General features: G+C 47.2%; 1 protein-coding gene across 1 annotated transcript in view; it reads left to right on the forward strand.

Annotated features, from left to right (window-relative positions):
- The first annotated feature begins 408 nt into the window (after positions 1-408).
- The window catches only part of FSTL1 (follistatin like 1), a 54,628-nt gene continuing 37,914 nt past the window's right edge, over positions 409-17,122 (forward strand). The window contains exons 1-2 of the mRNA XM_026103452.2: positions 409-563; positions 664-723. Of these exons, the coding sequence (XP_025959237.1) occupies positions 561-563; positions 664-723 (63 nt within the window). The 5' untranslated portion in view covers positions 409-560. The remainder of the gene's footprint in view (positions 564-663; positions 724-17,122) is intronic.

The raw sequence follows: 17,122 nt of genomic DNA on the forward strand, positions 1-17,122 counted from the left end.
CCATCCCTCATTCAACCCTTCCCTCTCGGGAATGCTTTTAAACCCATTCCCCATCATCACGCTCCTTTTCCAGTGCCGACACCTGCCTTTGGCCACAGCTGGGCCACGAAGCCCCCGTTGCGCAATGAAAGGCTGAGGGAGACGCAACTCAGGCTTCAGAAGCTTTGAAATACCGCTGTTTCGTTATTTATTCTGATTATTTATTATGCCATTATTTATCATGATTCATCATCGATTTATTACTTATTAGGACTTGCGCCCCTCGCGGGATAGCCGCACGGGCGGCAGCAAATAACACAGCACCCGGGCCGCGCCGGGCACCCACGGCGCTTCGGGCCGGCACCGACGGCGCCGACCCGGCCGGGCCCGCGGAGGGGCCGCGGCGCCGGGGCGGGGCCGGGCGGCAGGAGGGGCGGGGCCGGGCGGCGGGGGGCGGAGCCGCGTGCTGGCGGGGTCCGGGTGAGGGGGGCCCTCGCCTCCCCTCGCCGTCGGAGCCGGAGTTGGGAAGCTGCCGCCGCCGCCGCGCTGTTCTCGTCTGGCCGGGCCCCGCCGCCGGCAGCATGGTGAGGGGCCGGCGGGAAGTTTGGCGGCGCCCCCCTCGCCTCGCCTCGTCCCGCTCCGCGCTCACCTCTCCTCTCTCCCCGCCCGCTCCCTCTTTTGCAGGTCTGGAAAACTCTCTCGCTGTTTTGCGCCCTGGTGGCCGTCGCCCGGCTGCGAGCGGAGGTAGGCGGCGGGGGCGCCCGGGACGCGGAGGGGGGCGAGGGGGGGGGGTGCTTCTGGCGTTTCCCGTCCCCCCCCCCCCCCAAAAAAAAAAAAGTCCCGCTCCGCGGAGCGGGACAACGCAGGTACTGAGGCGCCGGGTCGCGGGAGAACACTGCGCGGGGCCGGGCGCGCCCACGTGCGCGGCGCCTCGGCCGGGAGCCGCGGGGCCGCGCCGAGTTTGCCGCCGGCGGGACTTCTCCGAGCAGCCCCCTCTGCCTCTGCCTCCCTCTCCCCTCTTTTCTTTTGCTGCAGTGACCTTCTCCGAGCATTAAAAACCATTAGCTGCAAGCTCGTAAACCCAAAGGTCTGTTGACAGAAAATAAACGGGGTCTGAATTCCCAGGGCTGCAGCCGCCATAAAAGTGAGGTCAGAAACAAAATATTTGATAATTACGGCAGGGAAATGTGGAAGTGATTTAAAGCAAATGAACTCAAGCTGCGCTGGGGGGGGCGGCTGAGCGTGCTTTCTGGAGGGAAACAATCCCCGCTGGGGGCCTGGGGGGGTGGTTTGTCTGCCCACTTGCATTTTTTCTCCCGACATATTTCTCCCAGATGGCTGGCCCCACCCTAGAGCATCACAACTTGGCTCTGCACAAAAATGTATAAACACTTTTGATTTCCTGCAAACAATCCCCTTTTTCTGCCTCCCACCCGTCTACCATGCTGCCAGGGTTATGACAGAGATGGGGTTTGGAAGGAAACCAATTATTGCTTATTTGTCTCCATAAGTAAAGCTTTTTGGTGAACTCCCCACGAATGCCAGCCTCTCTGGAGAGAGGAACAATGCAAATAACATAGTGCAGGAGAAACGGAGGTGAGACACAATGGTTGTGAGCTGATGCTGGCAAAGTAGCTCTACTTGCAGCAAGCAGGAAAACTGAGCTGTAGTATGGGCTAGCATTTTGCATCTGCATATGCACGTTAATACTGTAATACACTTTCTTCTTAAGGCATGACATACTTGCGCAGTCAGCATTTCCACATGTTCCCTCCAATGCTGTCCTAAGAAATCGAGAATGGTTTTATCCATTTTCTTAGGAACCATAAAAAAAACCCTTAATGAATTCCAGTCAATGCACAGAGAAACCTCTGTAAAAAGGAAGTGCACAGTAATGCATTCATGAGATTAATAATAACAGCTAAATAATAATGGCAGTGGTCTGAGTAAAATGTCTTGGAGTCAGTAGCCAGCAGTAATATAATGAAAATGTGTTTGGCCATTGATTTCTGATTCAGCATCACTCACATTACATTGACTCGGACAAATTGTTAAATCCTGCTTTTTGACTAACTCCAATTTGGTGTACCTTGGTTGGCTGCCCAAATATTAGTACTGTAATGTTTCTATGCCTGGTGTCCCCATCTATGAAGTGAAAGTAAGAAAAATGTACAGCCATTATGTTCAAAACTTGCTTTTAAACGCCAGTTCCTGCTTGAGTGGATAAATGAATGATTCGATGGTTTTCTCAGGTAATAGTCCAAGTGTCAAACGAGTGAATGTTTTGGTTTGATTCCTGTCTCAGTTCAGCAAAACTTGAGAGTAACGACTGAGGTTTGGTTCTGGTTTGAGGGAAGATTGATGCCTCAGGCGAATTTTCTCTTGGGGTTCGGTTTGATTTCTTGTTGCTGGTGACTGCTTGGTACTGAGTATCAGTCTGCTTCTAGGTCCTACCTTCTGGGATATCTGGGCCTTTTTATTTTCTAGGGGGTGAGCTGCGTAGAATTCAGAGATGGCTTTGAAGGTCGTCCCCTTCCAAATGCCCCCTTTTATTACCGCTGTGCTGTATCTTAGACACTCAGTAAGACTAGTATAGAATGGGTTTCCCTCTTCTAGATTTTGGGAGTTATGACCTCTCTATTTCTTCTGTTTCTGCTGCAGCTGGTGCTTAGTACCTTTCAAGGCGTTCAGAATATTAATGCTGAGCCGTAAGCTGCTAATCCATTTGTAAGCAAAACTATATCTGAACTGGGTTGGGTTTTTGTACCACTCTCGTTTCTGTAATATTGTTAGGTGCGTAATTAGAGGCTTTACAGTAAGAAAGAAATTGCTTCAGTAAATGTTCCTGGCATGATTTTATGCAGACTGGAAAATCTGAGACGTGCCAAAGCTTGGGAGCTTTTCTTGGCCCAGTTCAGTAGTAGTCACAAGAGCAATAGACGGTGAACTCTCCTCCTCGGATGGAAGCCAGCCCCCAGCTTCAGACAGTGCTTTTTATCTCTCCCTTCCTGGATCAGTCTCTCAATGAGGAGGCTGTTTGCGAGGTTTAACAGGGATGCTGCAGAGGTGACGTTGCTTGTGTTCCCAGCTGGTGCTTTCCTAGGCAGAGGGAAAGATTTTGGGAAGCATCCATCACTGTTCAGGAAAAGGGAGAGGCACAAAATGTCTGATGAACGTGTTAAAAGTTAATCCGTAGGCCTGTAACTTGATCAGTTGCACATATCCTGGTGGAGCAGATAGCTGCTTAACATGGGAAAGGAATCCAGTCCCTCTGACTGTGTCGATGAGGTCTGAAGGGTAGTTTGCATGGAAAAGTCTTACCAGTTGTACTGCTATAATGAGACCAGTATCATCATATTCATATCATATCATCATCAGGATACTTATTTCAGAACAAGAGTGAGGTTTGGGGTTTTTTTTTCATTTTGGCTTAAACCTGCTTCAGAATCAACAAGAAACTTATTTTAAAAGGGAATATCAGATGTTAACAAAAAGGTTGATGCCAGCATGACTATGTTGGTGTAGGCTGTGGGCAGATGTCCTTTTCCTGAATCCAGCTTTGCTGAGAGGAGAGGTCACTGTCCCCAGCCTGCCCTCAACTCCTCGCCATCCATTCAGCTTAATCCCTGAGCCCTGTAGCTGTTCTCTTAAACTATCTTTAACTCATTTCGGGCTAAATGAGGCTGCCTTTGGGAAGAGTTGCGTAAACGGTTTAAGCTGATTTGTCTCATTTTCAATAAAAAGGGCTAGAGGATTGCTCTTGCAAGGAGATTTACTGACAGATCTGAGGGGGCTATAACCCCCAAGCAACAAGGCGGTGACAAGCATCTGGAGACAACCTTTTCTCATGGTACAGTGTTTGCAGTGTGCACATCTGTTGAAAGCTTGGCATTCATCTCTCCATTCCCCCCTCCTTTTCCATTGGTATAACTTCTGTGTGTGAAAGGCCAGAAGAGAGGGAAAAAGAGAAGATGAAAAAGCTTTAGGCTAAGTTCTGTTTGCTTAACTCATGTGAGTGCTTTCTCTCAATCCAACTTGGCTATTTTTGCACAGAAAGATGACAAGACCTGATGCCTTCAAGGTCATGTGCTTCCCCTGCCAGCACACCCATTTTCCAGCAGAGTGCTCTTGGGACCGAGGAGAGATGAAGCTGAGAATTCAACTGGTCTCTGTAAAGGCTGGTGTACTTCTCCCTCCTTCCAGGCTTTAGTTTCGGGCTGTTAACAGATTCTGGCCAGCATCCTTAGCTTGGTTTAGTTAAACTTTTCCCTCCTTTTTGCCACCGTGAAGATTAAAAACTGCTCCTTTACTAAGTGAAAGTTGACATCCTGATGTGATTGCATAGCTCTAGGACGAGGCTGGAATTTGGCTTTGCAGTTGTCGTTTTAAGAAGGATCTATTTGCTTTGAAACTTAATGGTAGAGACTTTGTGGGATAGATCAGTCATCCTCCCATTGATATTTTGCCCATGGTAGTGGGGAAAACAGGACACCGTGGTGCCTATCACGTGGGTATCTTGGGCTTCTTTTAACGTGCACTAGCTTTGTGCATTAACGTAAAACCCAGTCGTTTAATGTAATAAAATGACACCTTCCTATGTCTAGGCTTGCTGGCAAAGCCTCAGTCTTCGGTGAAAGGAAAAATCACTGTCATTGTTCCCTGGGAGCTGATTTTGGACTGATGCACATCTTCCTGGAATCCTGCCCTTGGGTGTCAGACCAGGCATTGCAGGAATCACGTATCAAGGCGATAAGCGCATTGTAAGTGAAGGAGGCAGGGAAAAGCGATTCTGCCCCCTGTGCTGTGCTGCACTGCACTGTGGGCAGTCCAAACGCCGAGGGACAAAACAGGGAGCTCTGCCTGAGGCGCTTTGTGCCGTGCTGAAATCACGGGCCAAACTCCCCATGCATGAGCGTTTAAACCGCTCCCCTGACTGTGTTGAAGGGACCGTAACCTTTGAGCAGTGGTTTGGCTGCAGAGGTGTGTGGCGCAAGCTCTGGAACAGAAGCGGTGTGGTGTAAAGTATAGGTGTGTGTGACACCCTAATGCTGCTTCTCAGATGGAGCTGCTGTTTACTGTCGGGTCTGAGCCACTTTGTGCAAATTCACCGTAGCTGAATGAATGCCTTTAGCTGCCAGAGTGCACATTTTTTTGTGGGTAATTAACAGGGGGGCTGCCTCTGCCTCCCAGCTAAGAGCAGAGGACTGTCTGAAAGGCTCATGTTGCCTGTTGCATTTTCTAGCTGCTGTTATTGGTACAGCTGCTTACCCATCAGGAGGCACTGGGGTACCTTTGATCTGTCTTGTGTGGTGTTACATGAGCTGGGGAATGTTTCTCTTTGTACTGAAGAGAGTTTGTCACAAAACTCAGCCAGCTGCGTCTTTCTAGGCTCCTGAGACTCCTATTAACCAGGCTCTGTTTTTACCACATTGGTTCCTAGAAATGCCGTATTTAGCTGGGTTGGCACTACCTTCGCGGAGGTGTTGGCTAAAAAGGCTTCTGCTGTACTGTGGTGTCTGAGCTGACCTGTGAATGACCAGCATTTCTTTGCAGAGATCTAACCCTCAGAGCAGTGTCTGAGTTTAGCGGAAGAAGAGATTAGAGCACTGTTATGCTGTGAAGCGTAGTTCCTTCCAGAGAGAGCTGGGTCGGGGTGGCAAATGTTGGGATCTGTATCTCTACTTTGCCAGAGATTGTAAATTTTGCCACAACTAGTGTATTAGTGTCAGATGTGAACTGGTTGGAGCAGGAGCTTATTTGTGCTTATACCATGGGACTCTGATTGCAATTCTTAGGCACCGTTGAAATAAATAAGCACATGCCAGATAAACAGGCCTGGAGGCTTCAGTGCTGTTTTAAAGCACAGAAAAAAAATGCAGCATGAGCAGGGACTGCACAGCGTTTTCTTACTACTTGCTCTCAAATGTGCTCCAGTTCTGATCAAAATGCACTCTTCACAACTGCACACTGGGTTGAAGACACCAGCTACCAGTAGCCAGTGAGTACGTACTTTCTCTGTCATACAAACCAGCTATGCAGAAATGAAGTTTCTGTGAAATCTTATTTCCCACTCTATGCCTGAGCGCTCTCATTAAAACCCTGTAATACAATGTAATAAACATTGGGCCTGTACTTGCTTGGGACAGTGGATTAGATCCATGTTGCCTATGAGAGATGATGAAGAAAAGCAAGCTCATGCATCAGTCTACATATGTGGATTTTCTTGAGACATCTGCACCTTCTTTGGAAAATGTCAAGGGGTCCACAAGTTGGAAACAATTTGGAGGCTCCCCTTGGGTGAACCTATTTGGAAAGAACAAGGAGTTTGGGTTGGATGATCAGGGGAGGATTTGGTATCTTATTAGCTCGGCTATAGGTGGATCCCACTTTCCCACTGGTTGACAGCTAAAACAAATATTTTGGCAGAAGAAACTAAACATTGCTTGAAGACCAAAATCAGTTTTTTGTCTCGCTGTGGGAAGGGAACTAGTTTTCCAGTGCTTCTGAGAAAACACTAGAAAAACTAGGAGATAGAGACAAAGGACTTGTTAGAACCCATCTCATTCATATGGATGTTGCAGGTTGGTTCCCTGTGTCGAGTTTCCCTTGTCTGTAACTGGTCAACAGTTGAGTTTCCCTTGGCTGTCCCAAAAATGGAGCTCTAACCACTTTATCTAAACACAGTTGTACTATGTAATGGTCCCTGTAATAGCCAGCTTTTCTTGTTCCTTCTTCTTTGTCCTTTCCTGATGTCATTTTGCAACACTGTTTGTAACACAACAGTAAAGCTGTAAGCATATGAAATTGGGTTTGTGAAGAGAAAAATACCAAATTGAGAGAACAGATGAAAATACTGAGGAAGAGCAGCTGAATATCAGTAGTGAGAAGAGAGGTTTTGCGCATCTTATGCTCCAAGCTAGGACAGCACTAGGCTTGGAAGAGCTGGATTGAGCTGGACAGCTGTTGGTCACCCACTGCTGGTTGTCCGTATTCAGCAGCAGTTAGTATAAGTTCCTCCTGATCCCTGCTTCTGGTTCAGCATCCTGAGACAGGAGGAAGAGTCCTGGGGAATACGGAAGTTGGAGGAGCTATCTAGGATTATTTCTTAATTAACTTTTCCCTTCAATTAAAGTTTTCAAAACATAATGGTAGTTTCAAAGATTATCTCTAGCCACAGACCACTTCTTTGTTTCTTTACCTGTGAGAAGACCTAGGGTGGTAGTAGAAGGACTTGCTGTGGAAGGGCCTGTGACAGGGCTAAGGCTCAAGCCTAGCAGTGCCTACTCAAGTCTGTCAGGTTGGGGTTGGAGGGGAAAGAAGAGGGAGTTAAAATCTTGAATGAGAGGAAAGCATGAGGAGGGTGACAGGGATGAGCTAGAATGTGCTGGCAAAGGTGTCCGCCTTCAATGGTGGGATGCACTGGGGCATCTTGGCCAGAGCAGGCGCCTGCAATCCCATAGCCTCGGAAGCAGGTGATGCCTCTTGGCCTTCTGAAACGCTGCCCATGGCCACTGCTGCCTCGTCACCTTATGGCTAGGGTATGGCATTGTGGGGCTGAGTGCTCAGGGCAGCACGAGGAGTTTCTGTCCATCTGCCAGGACAGATACAGAAGAGGGGGAATTTGGCAGGAGCTGGCAAGTTACCAGGTTAGCCTTCAGTTGCACGTTGTCCAGGGATCGTTTTGATCATGAAGTCTGTTGCTGTTTGCTAGATGATGAATCGATCTGGAGCAGAGTGCCTGTGAGGCCTCTCTGCCTTGTAGCAGCCCCTGACATTAAAGCGCTGGTAATTGTAGCCTGAAGCCAAGAGCTTTCCTTCTGCATGACGTAACTCTTTGCATATGTACTTTTTGCTGCTCTGGGACTTTCTTCTCCTGCTGTGTTTTGGCCACTTTTTCATGTTTACGTTTGAGGAAACTGAAGTATGAGGGGTTGGAATTACTGTCTTTTTCCTATATGTAGGCGGAAGACATTTCTTGGGGAATTCATGCTATGTCTGGATCAGATAGTTGTCTGAGTGAGTAAAATTCCTCATGGAGAGCTGGAAAGGTCGTGACCCAGCTCTAGACTGGAGCACACTCATGCAGACCTGAGCCTCTGGAGGATTAAGGTGACCAGATATCAAACATTCACCTCGAAGGCATTGGTTTGAACTTGGTGGAAAAGTCGAGGCATTCCCTTGGGAGGACAGCATGTTTGGTCAGTGGGATGTGAGCGGTGGGGTATTCCAGCCCCGAGGCAAAGAATGCAGGATGAGTAATAACAGTCTAATCTCCTTCAGTCGGTGCCCCTCCTTCTTCATTTCCCCTGGGGACAGCAGAGAAGTCAAATTGCAACAGAGACTCATTTTCTCATGTAGCTCCAGTGCATTTTCCCCAGGCTTGGGACTCAGATCCCATGATAGAGGATGTAGTGATCGGCGAAGGGAGTACTTTTTTTTTTTAGCTGCCTGAGTTGTACTTGGCCTGCAGATGAAGGGCAAGCCTTGGTGTCTGAGCTTGCTAGTGTGCTATTACATGCAGTCCAAAAACAACCTTTGTTTGGCCAGTAACTTGGCTGTCTGGCATCACCCTTCCAGTGAGCAGGGTTGCGGAGGCAGTGTGTTGTCTTCTGCAAGGAGCATTCCTGCGTTTGCCCTGCTGCAGGGTCAGGGCGGCAGCATGGCAGGTAGCGAAGCATCCGCCTTTAGAAAAACACACTGTTTCCTTTACAAAGCATTGCAGTGGGCCCTGAGATTAGTAGCTGCTTGTACAAACAGGAGCCATTAGTGCCTTGTCAAATCCTGTTTTACGCATCCCTGCTAAATGATGTTCTCTTCCTGTCCTGCAGAAAGAGGATACCACAGTCTGTTGTATCTCAAAGTCAGTAAGTTTATCTTGATGGACCTCATAAACGAACAAGTAGACCATTATTCTCTTTTTATTCTGCCCTAGCAGATCTAGTTATGCCCCGTGTTCATCTATAGTGCATCCCTCCCTGTGTAGTTATCTTCACCTTGTACGCATAGCAGGTTTATGTCGCCCCTCAGCTCCTTGCTTAGTCCAGCTCTTTTAATCTCCTCATAGCTCCAGTGTGAGATCAGCTTTCACTACAGACCGGGGAAGTGTTTCATAAGTATTCCCTATTGGTTGTGCTTTTCACCTTCTTAGTCCACAAAGGCAGTCAGGAATTGGGAGGCAACAGCTTGCAGAACAGCTCGTTGTTGCTCTTCTTCACACTTCACGGTTTATCCTTCTCTCTTTGGTACCTTGGTGCTTGGAGCCAGATACACCCCCAGGAGTGTGGTGTAGGGGAAACTGAGCAATAGTGTGGTTAATCGTGGGGCACAAGGCGTGGCTGGTTACCTCTTGCACACAGATGCACACTAACACATGTACACCTACCTGTTGAGGGTAGCCACCTTATTCAGCCCTTTTATGGAACAGCTTCCCCGTAACTCAAAATGACAGAAAGTACCAGCAAGCCTGATCTGGGGCTGGGGAGGAGAGAGCAGCAGAATTTGCAGTCTGTGCAGGTTATTTCTGATCCTACTGCATCAGCATTGGATCTCACTGTGCTCTGTGAACAGCCCTAACCGGATGGTGTCAGTGCAATGCCTAGGCCACTCCTAACTTTGTGCCTATGAAAACCTAAAGAGATGGGAGAGCAGCTGAGTGTTAATGTGTCCTCACAAATCACTGCCAAGCTGTTGCAGTGCAGCAGCATGCATCTGAGCACCCGAGTGAGTTAGGCTGTCCTGGCAACAGACGCAAGGTCAACAATAAAGCGATATTAAGCAGAGACAACTTTCTTTTCAGGTTTGTTTATTTGCTGGTTTTTGTTTGTTTGTTTTCTGGGGAGGAAAAGCAGGAAAGAGGTCTCTCTGAGGATGTCTGGTTCAAGCAGCTTCAAAGCCCACAGGCACCAAGAAAATGCAAACAGAGTCCTCTCTCCAGATCTGTTTGTTCTAGCTCTTAGTCATCATTGTGCCCTGGCTTTGGGCAAGGCTCTTCATTCCTCTCAGCTGCAGCATTCACATCTGCAAAATAGCGATAACAAGTGTGCTGTGCCTCACCGAGGGCTTTATGAGGCTGAATGCATCCCTGCTAGGAAAAGTTTAAAAAGCTCTTGTGCAGAAGATGCAGCAGACACTGCAGAGCGTTGTTATCCTTATCAATAGCAATGAAAATAATAGTGAAGAAGACTGAGATAACATTTGAACCAGAATTGCTATGTGATTGAATAAATCATTGACAGGTAATAAAGGTGTACAGAAAGGGAAGTGCTGGTATAACCTACATCTAAGGTGGGAGCCAGTTGTCCTCAGATGGGAAGGAGGGGATGTTTGAATGTTTTTAATGGAGCCAGAGATGGAGGAAGGACCATGAGGTGGGAGAGTTGGTGCCCCACACAGTGGGGATTGTGTTGCTAGAATGTTTGCTGCTTAAGGGGAGTAGCAAGCATCTCTCCTGCGGTTGGTAGCTCAGAGAAAACAAATGGGAGATGTGCTATAAGGGGAAGCACTTGATGTTATGGTAATGCAAATTCTCCTATTAGTTGCATGTTGTTGTTAAGCAAAGCATCTTACACAGGGCATGGTTGCTTGTGTCCCCTGACAGGTCTATCAAAGGTTGACAAGGAGGAGAAGATGGGTTAGCTATTTCCATGGGTTGCCATGGTAACTAATGGAAATTACTTTTTTTTTCCCTCCTCTGTCATATGAAGATGTTTGTTAAAACAACTAGGAAACATTTCTCTCCTTTTTTCCCCCAGCATTTTAACTGCTGACTTCTGGTCTTAAAAATACATTGTTATCAGTATTTTTCTAGGGAGGTTATACAGAGTGTTTGAGTGCTGCAAATTACGTACTGGAGATCAGCATTCAGAGTAGGCAGCTGCTGGGCAGTTGTTTGTGTCAGGCCATGTCTCACACTGAGACCTTCGGCAAGGCACTAGTGTGAACATTTTCTCACCAGCAGGCCAAAAAGTAGGTGCCCAAAATCACAGGTGATCTGAGTACCATCTCCTGTGTAAACTGTAAGCAGATGATTAGCTGCTCTGAAAAAGTCCAAGCTGGATGAAAGGGAAATAATGTCAACGTATCGTCCAGTGAATTGTCAGGCTTGCTGACACAGTGATGGTAAAGAGCTCTGAACACTTCAGATTAGAGATGTGGGTGAAACACAAGGTATTATTATTATTATCATTTCATGTAAACATTTGCGTGTCTTGTCACTAGAAATATGGCTGTCTACCAATGCTACTGACAATAAAGGAAGCAATTTTCCCAGTTGACTAGTGAATAGTGAGGCCAGAAAGAGCTGTTGTGCTTTACTTTTCTGCCCTCTTGCATAATACAGCCCATATATCCAGCTTTTTGATTAATTCCATTTGCTCTGGACTCTAAAGCATGTCCTAAAAAACATCTAGTCTTGATTAAGTAATTACCACAAATGGAAAATACCACTGTGCTTGGTATGTTGTTGCAGTGGTTAATTACCCTCATGCTGTTACACCTGATTTCTAGCTTGCATTTGTCTAGTCTTTATCTACAGATGTTGAATCTTGTGTTTAATCTGCTAGGCAGAAGAGGTCTTCAGTACCACAGATCTATCCCCTACCCTTGTAGCTGTGGTATGTGACCACGCCAGCCCCTGAGCCTTGTGTTTGGCGAGCTAAATGGTCTGAGCACCTCAAGTCATCTCCTTGTAAGGCATGTTTCCTAATCACTTGCTCATTATAGGGGGTTCTTCTTTGAAACCCCTTTAGTGCATTACAGGGTTTTATACACTTCCTGTGTTGATTCTGTCTGAGATGCAAAGAGGAAAAAAAGGCTGAATTTGCCATGGTCTGGACTAAGGAGCTGCAATTCCCTTTCCTATTCTGTTAGCTTTCCCTGTGAGGTGCTTGCTCTGTGCCATGTGATAAAAGGGCAGCTCCATGCACTGTTATTGGGGCTCCATCCAGCCTTAGGCAATATAAATTGGAAAATAAAAATAAGAGGAAAAGCAGCATGAACCCTAATTTAAAATATTGGGGAGATCACATACATGAACCCATACAAAATCAGGAATTGGAAGTGGTGCTGTTTTCAAAATGACAATCTTGCCTGCAGTACACAGATATACTGTTATGGTTACCAATTACAGCCTTGATTTGGAATATCCTATGATACATGCGTAAGTTAAAGCTTGTTATTAAAGACTGTTGGAATATCTAGAAGCTTCTCAACTCTTCTTAGATCCTGTATATGAGATTTGACTGGAGTAGGGGTAGGGGGTGTGCATGCTCATCTCAACTCAGGTGATAGATAAAGGGCCATATCACAACTTTGCAGTCAGGTAGAGCATGTCATCTAGGAGCTGTTTTATGAGTTGAGCCCTGTGAGAAGTCATACACTCATGGCCAGTGCCCTGAGCATGGGCTGTGCAGTTGCAGGACCCTTTGCACCAGACCGAGTTGGCTTGCAGGCATGGGCGCAGTAGCAAGGAAGCGTCTCTCGTATGCCTGTACTCACATACCCAAACAGAGCAGTTTGTAAAGCTGGGGCCTGAGAGCTGTTAAAAGCTGCATTATTGACGTTAATGAGCATGTCTTCATGCAAGCAAACAGTACACTCTAAAGTCCCATCTGAATACCAGCACATGCTGTTGTTCCTTGAATTAGTATTCCATTTCTCACAGCAGAGATTACTGGATGATTTAGACTTTGCTGGGAGGAATTCTCACTGAGGTAGAGGCTGGATATATTTAGGCGTAACTTGGTTGTTTTGCATGCAGGCATCACTTCTGGGACAGAGGTGGCATAAGGGGCAGGCAGGCTGCTTCCCGTCTAGAAAACTCAAGCTATTACCAATAAATCTGACCCAAACTGGGTATAGTTAGTGATGAAGGCAGAGACAGCTTTCTTGCAGTTCACTCCACCCTTCTCTCAAAAGATCCATTGCTGACCAAGTAACAATACAAGAATCTCTTCCAAGATGAAATCTTGCTTACATGTTTTCTCAAGGGCATAGACTGTTTTGAGATGTGTTTGTACAGGGCTTGGCACAAACTGCGCTGGATCTTGACTTGGACCTTGGGAAACTTCTATATTGAATATGCATAATAAAGGCTCAGAGGTTATTAGAATACCCCTTTTTTGTTTTTCTTTTCATTTCCAACTTTGTCTCTAAATATGGGTGCTTGGCAGGCGGTTCCTCCTTTCAAAGCAAGTAGAAAGGTCTGTGCATTTCTTGTTCTCTGATCCATTTCACATCTTGGGAGAACCAGGTGGGCTAGGATGAAGGTTCCTCCTTTCATAGCTTCTGGGCATCTTTCTGCAAGGCAGCGTTAAGTGGGCAGTAGAAGCAGTCACGTAAAGAAGGCTCATGAACATTTTTTTGACACAAGCTTTTTAGAAGTCTTTTTGGTTTTGGTCATTGATCAGAGGTGAGAGGAGATGATTCCCTTCTCTGAGACAATATTTTCATTGTATGTTCTACCTTGAGCTCAAAACCCATTTTTTTAATAAAAGTGTATCAAAAAGCAACAGAGGCCTGTGTTTGTCAGGGCTGTGATTTTTAAAATTGCATCCAAATATTCTTACAACATGCTTCTAAAGGAGCACTTTCTCAGTGAGTGTAAGCCAATCTAGCTGTGAACTGCTACAGAAAATGGTGAACGCCTTCCATGCTCCTCTCTCACTTGAGGCTGAATGCTCCCTCCTCCTTCTCCTCTGTGTTGGCTCTGGTTCTTGTGCTGCTACGCAGCTGAAAATTAACTCTATCTGAAAAAAAAAAGACCAAGAAAAAGGAAAAGAAGGAAAAAAAAATTCCAAGTTTTTCTTTTATCCTTGCACAGCCATAAGAGAGCTGGTGTGGGAAAACAGCATGGGGAGGAGGAAGGGCAGGACCACTTCTGCAGTGGTGACTGAAGATCATGTCAGGCTGTGAAGCTGAACCATAAGGCAGTGATCTGGAAGCCTGAAGGCTTGTAGCACAGTTTCAAGCTCTGCTGCTTGGCTGCCTGCATGGACCTGGGCAGTTCACCTTACCCCATCCCTTCCCCTCAGTGAGGCTGAGAAGCTAAACTTGCCAAGGCTACCAAGGGCTTGGAGCCTGCTGGAAGGAATGTCTTCTCTGGGATCTGGCTGTGGTCAAATGTGCTGCAGCTGAGCTAGAAAAAGAGGTGCCTCCTGCTCTACCCCTAGCCCATACCCTGCTGCTGACCACAGCCTCCGTGAAAGAGGCCCCTTTGCTGACTGCTGTTTTTCTTTGAAATACAAGAGCATTAACTCTTTCTCAGTGAAGCTGTTTTCTGTCTTGATTATTCTCCTCATACAAAACTTGTGCAAGAATACAGGCAGTGAATAGCCTGATGTGAGGAAAGTGACTTAGCAGGCTCAATTCCAGCAAACGGGGAAAACTTTAGAAGAGCGTCCCTTTCCCCTGTGACCTTGTGCGAGCACAACATGGAGTGTGAATGCTTTGGCTCCACACCTCCTCCCTGCCCTCGGTCTGTCTCTGCTTCCCACTGTGGTCCCGGCTCCTTGGGGAGAGCTGGAGTCTAGACAGTCTCTGCCGAGCCCTGCATTCCTTCAGAGCACAGTGCGCTGCTCAGCCCTCCGAATGCCCTTCCCTTTCTCTCCCCCCCGCTGGACGGGTGAAACGGAAACGCTGCTGATGTTCTCCAGAGGCGCCGGGGATGGATGGGGGGGATTGCTGTTAGCTCTGCTAACTAGCAGAAGGGAGAGAACAGTCCTTTGCTCCAGTCAGGTTTGGCCTTTGTGAGGCTTGTCACGGCTTCAGAGATAGGCTTGGGAGGTTATGCTGCCTCTGCAGGGGAACACTGAGGCAATAACTTATATTGCCCAGGAAGGGCAGGAGTGTGCTTGCTTTTTCGTTTTGGACCGATGCAAAAGGGGATGTGCTGAAGCGGTGGCTCTGGGAGGGGATGCACATGGACTCGTCTGAAGCGTTGCGCAAGGCTGTGAGGCTGAGCCCGTGTGACTCGGGGCATCTGTGCCCACCTCTACCCTATCCCGTTCTTTGTAGTCTCTGCTAAGTTCAGAGCTCTGCAGTGGTGGGTCTCACTTCAGACTTTTGGGCTGCCTCTTTGCTCTTTCCTCTAGCTGGCTGTGGTGCTTCTGACTGTGAAAACCAGTCATCTGGTGTCCTGGGAATCACTGCGAGTCACTACAATAGCAAAAGCTTGGCCAGGTGTGCTTTTCAGAAGCCTTTTGCTCTAACTCTCATCCTGCCTGGAAGAGCACAGTGGGCTCAAGGGAATGGCTTGTAAGGGTTTCATCAGCTTTGGCAGAGGGCTGGGCCTGGCAAGCAAATGGTGGGGTCTGGTAGAGGAGATGAGAAGTGCAACCAGAATGGTCTGGAGCTCTCCTGCAGCCTGTCCTGGGTAAGGCCCAAAGACCGTTCACCCATTCATAATGCACTTCCTTGTGGCTGGCAGAGTGAGACCCTGGGAGAGCTCTTGGCTCTGCCTGTGGGAGTGGGAGTTGTCAAGCACTCATTTATTGCTGCGACAGAGGCCAAAAAGTATTTCTCCCTCTCAGGCATGTACTCAAGGCTGAAGAATACCATGATTAAAGAGTAGATGCAGAAAGGTTAATTCCGCAGCATTTTGTGTTCTTGCTTATGCTCATGCAAAATGTGGACAGGGTCGTGTTATTGACAGACTGCAGTTGTTGGGGGCACGGAGAAGGGTGTTGCTTGACAGGACTTGCAAGGCCCTATTTTGCTTCCTGCAGACCTCCTCCGTGGTACTAGATAAGCCACTGAATCCCTGGGCCATAAAGACAGAGAAGTAACTCCCTTGCTTTCAATCATTCTTAGATAGTCTCTTAGATGGTAGTGTGGATCACTGCCTAAGTACTTCAAGGGGGATGCTGTGGTGGGATACAGGGGTTCCCTTGGTCCTAGATCATGCCTAAAGGATAACTTTCCACCACATTAGTGTTTTAGTTGATGATTCTGTGCAATTCATGCCTATCCTCAGGAAGTGGTTATCTCGTATAGTGGTTGAAGAACATACCTATGGCTATCTTGGCTTTAAGATCAGGGATTTTTAGTTTAGAGAGCATGTGTCCCCCCCACACAAAGTACCAGGAGTCCCAAGTTGGATCCCTTCTGTCACTGTCCCACCCAGCATCATTATGTGTTCCTAAGAGCTTGTTGAAAGCTTTAGGTTGTCTAGGGGAGAAGTGCCTCTATTTGCATCATTATTTTTCATGGGATTCAACTTCTAAAAGTCAGGCACACCAAGTACTGCTGGCTGATGTCCCAGTGTCAGTGTAGTCTGATAGTTTCCAAGAGGGAAGGGGAAAAATCATCTCAAGTGCAGATATGAAACTCAGATAAGATGAAGAAATATAGTAAATTCTACCCATGGAACATGTAGAAATAAAGCATGTATCTCCTGGGGTGTTGCTTAGTGTGTTTGATGGCAAGAGAAGGGGAAGAAATGACAAGGCTTAATGGGACATGGATGAGACTGAAGGAACAGGTTCCCTCTGGCAGAGCTGTGCCAATATCCTGGTATTTTAGAGGATGTGAGGCTCAGTCAGTTGTGTTCTGTTGTAACAAAGGATTTGAATTTGCTTAGAGTGAAGGATTAAAATCAGGCAGCCAAAGCAGCTGCTGACCATGGCCATCTGCCCAGCCCTTTGGTAGGAATTGCCATCATGCAGCAGGGGTGACTGGACAGGTCACCAGGTGTGTCATCAGTCATTCTGGCTTACAGCACAGCATGCATCGACAAACTGAATTTGGGTTAGGTTCCTGTGATGGATGAAGCTGCAACACATCAGGAACGGCTCCCCAACCTGTTTTGACTATCCTTGGCATAGAGAGAGCATCCTTTCTTTGAGAGGAGGAGCAAACAGCCTTAAGCAGTATTCCTTTTAGATATACCTGATTTTAATCTGTCTCTGCATTCATCAGTCCAAAGCCTGAACGTGACACTGCTGACTGCAGTGTTAAAGGCTTCTCTTATAAATGATTGCTGCTCGGACTAATCTATGTTTATGTGTATGCATCACAGAGCCAAGGGTACCAAGTACAGGAGCAAGTAATACCTGCCTGGGTAAGGATTTGATGGTTCATATGGTAAGTGAGAATACGATCAAGGCAGCCACGAGCAAAAGGCTTTTATGTGTCCATACAGCTGTGG

Source organism: Dromaius novaehollandiae, chromosome 1, assembly GCF_036370855.1.
Source record: "Dromaius novaehollandiae isolate bDroNov1 chromosome 1, bDroNov1.hap1, whole genome shotgun sequence".
Taxonomy (NCBI): domain Eukaryota; kingdom Metazoa; phylum Chordata; class Aves; order Casuariiformes; family Dromaiidae; genus Dromaius; species Dromaius novaehollandiae.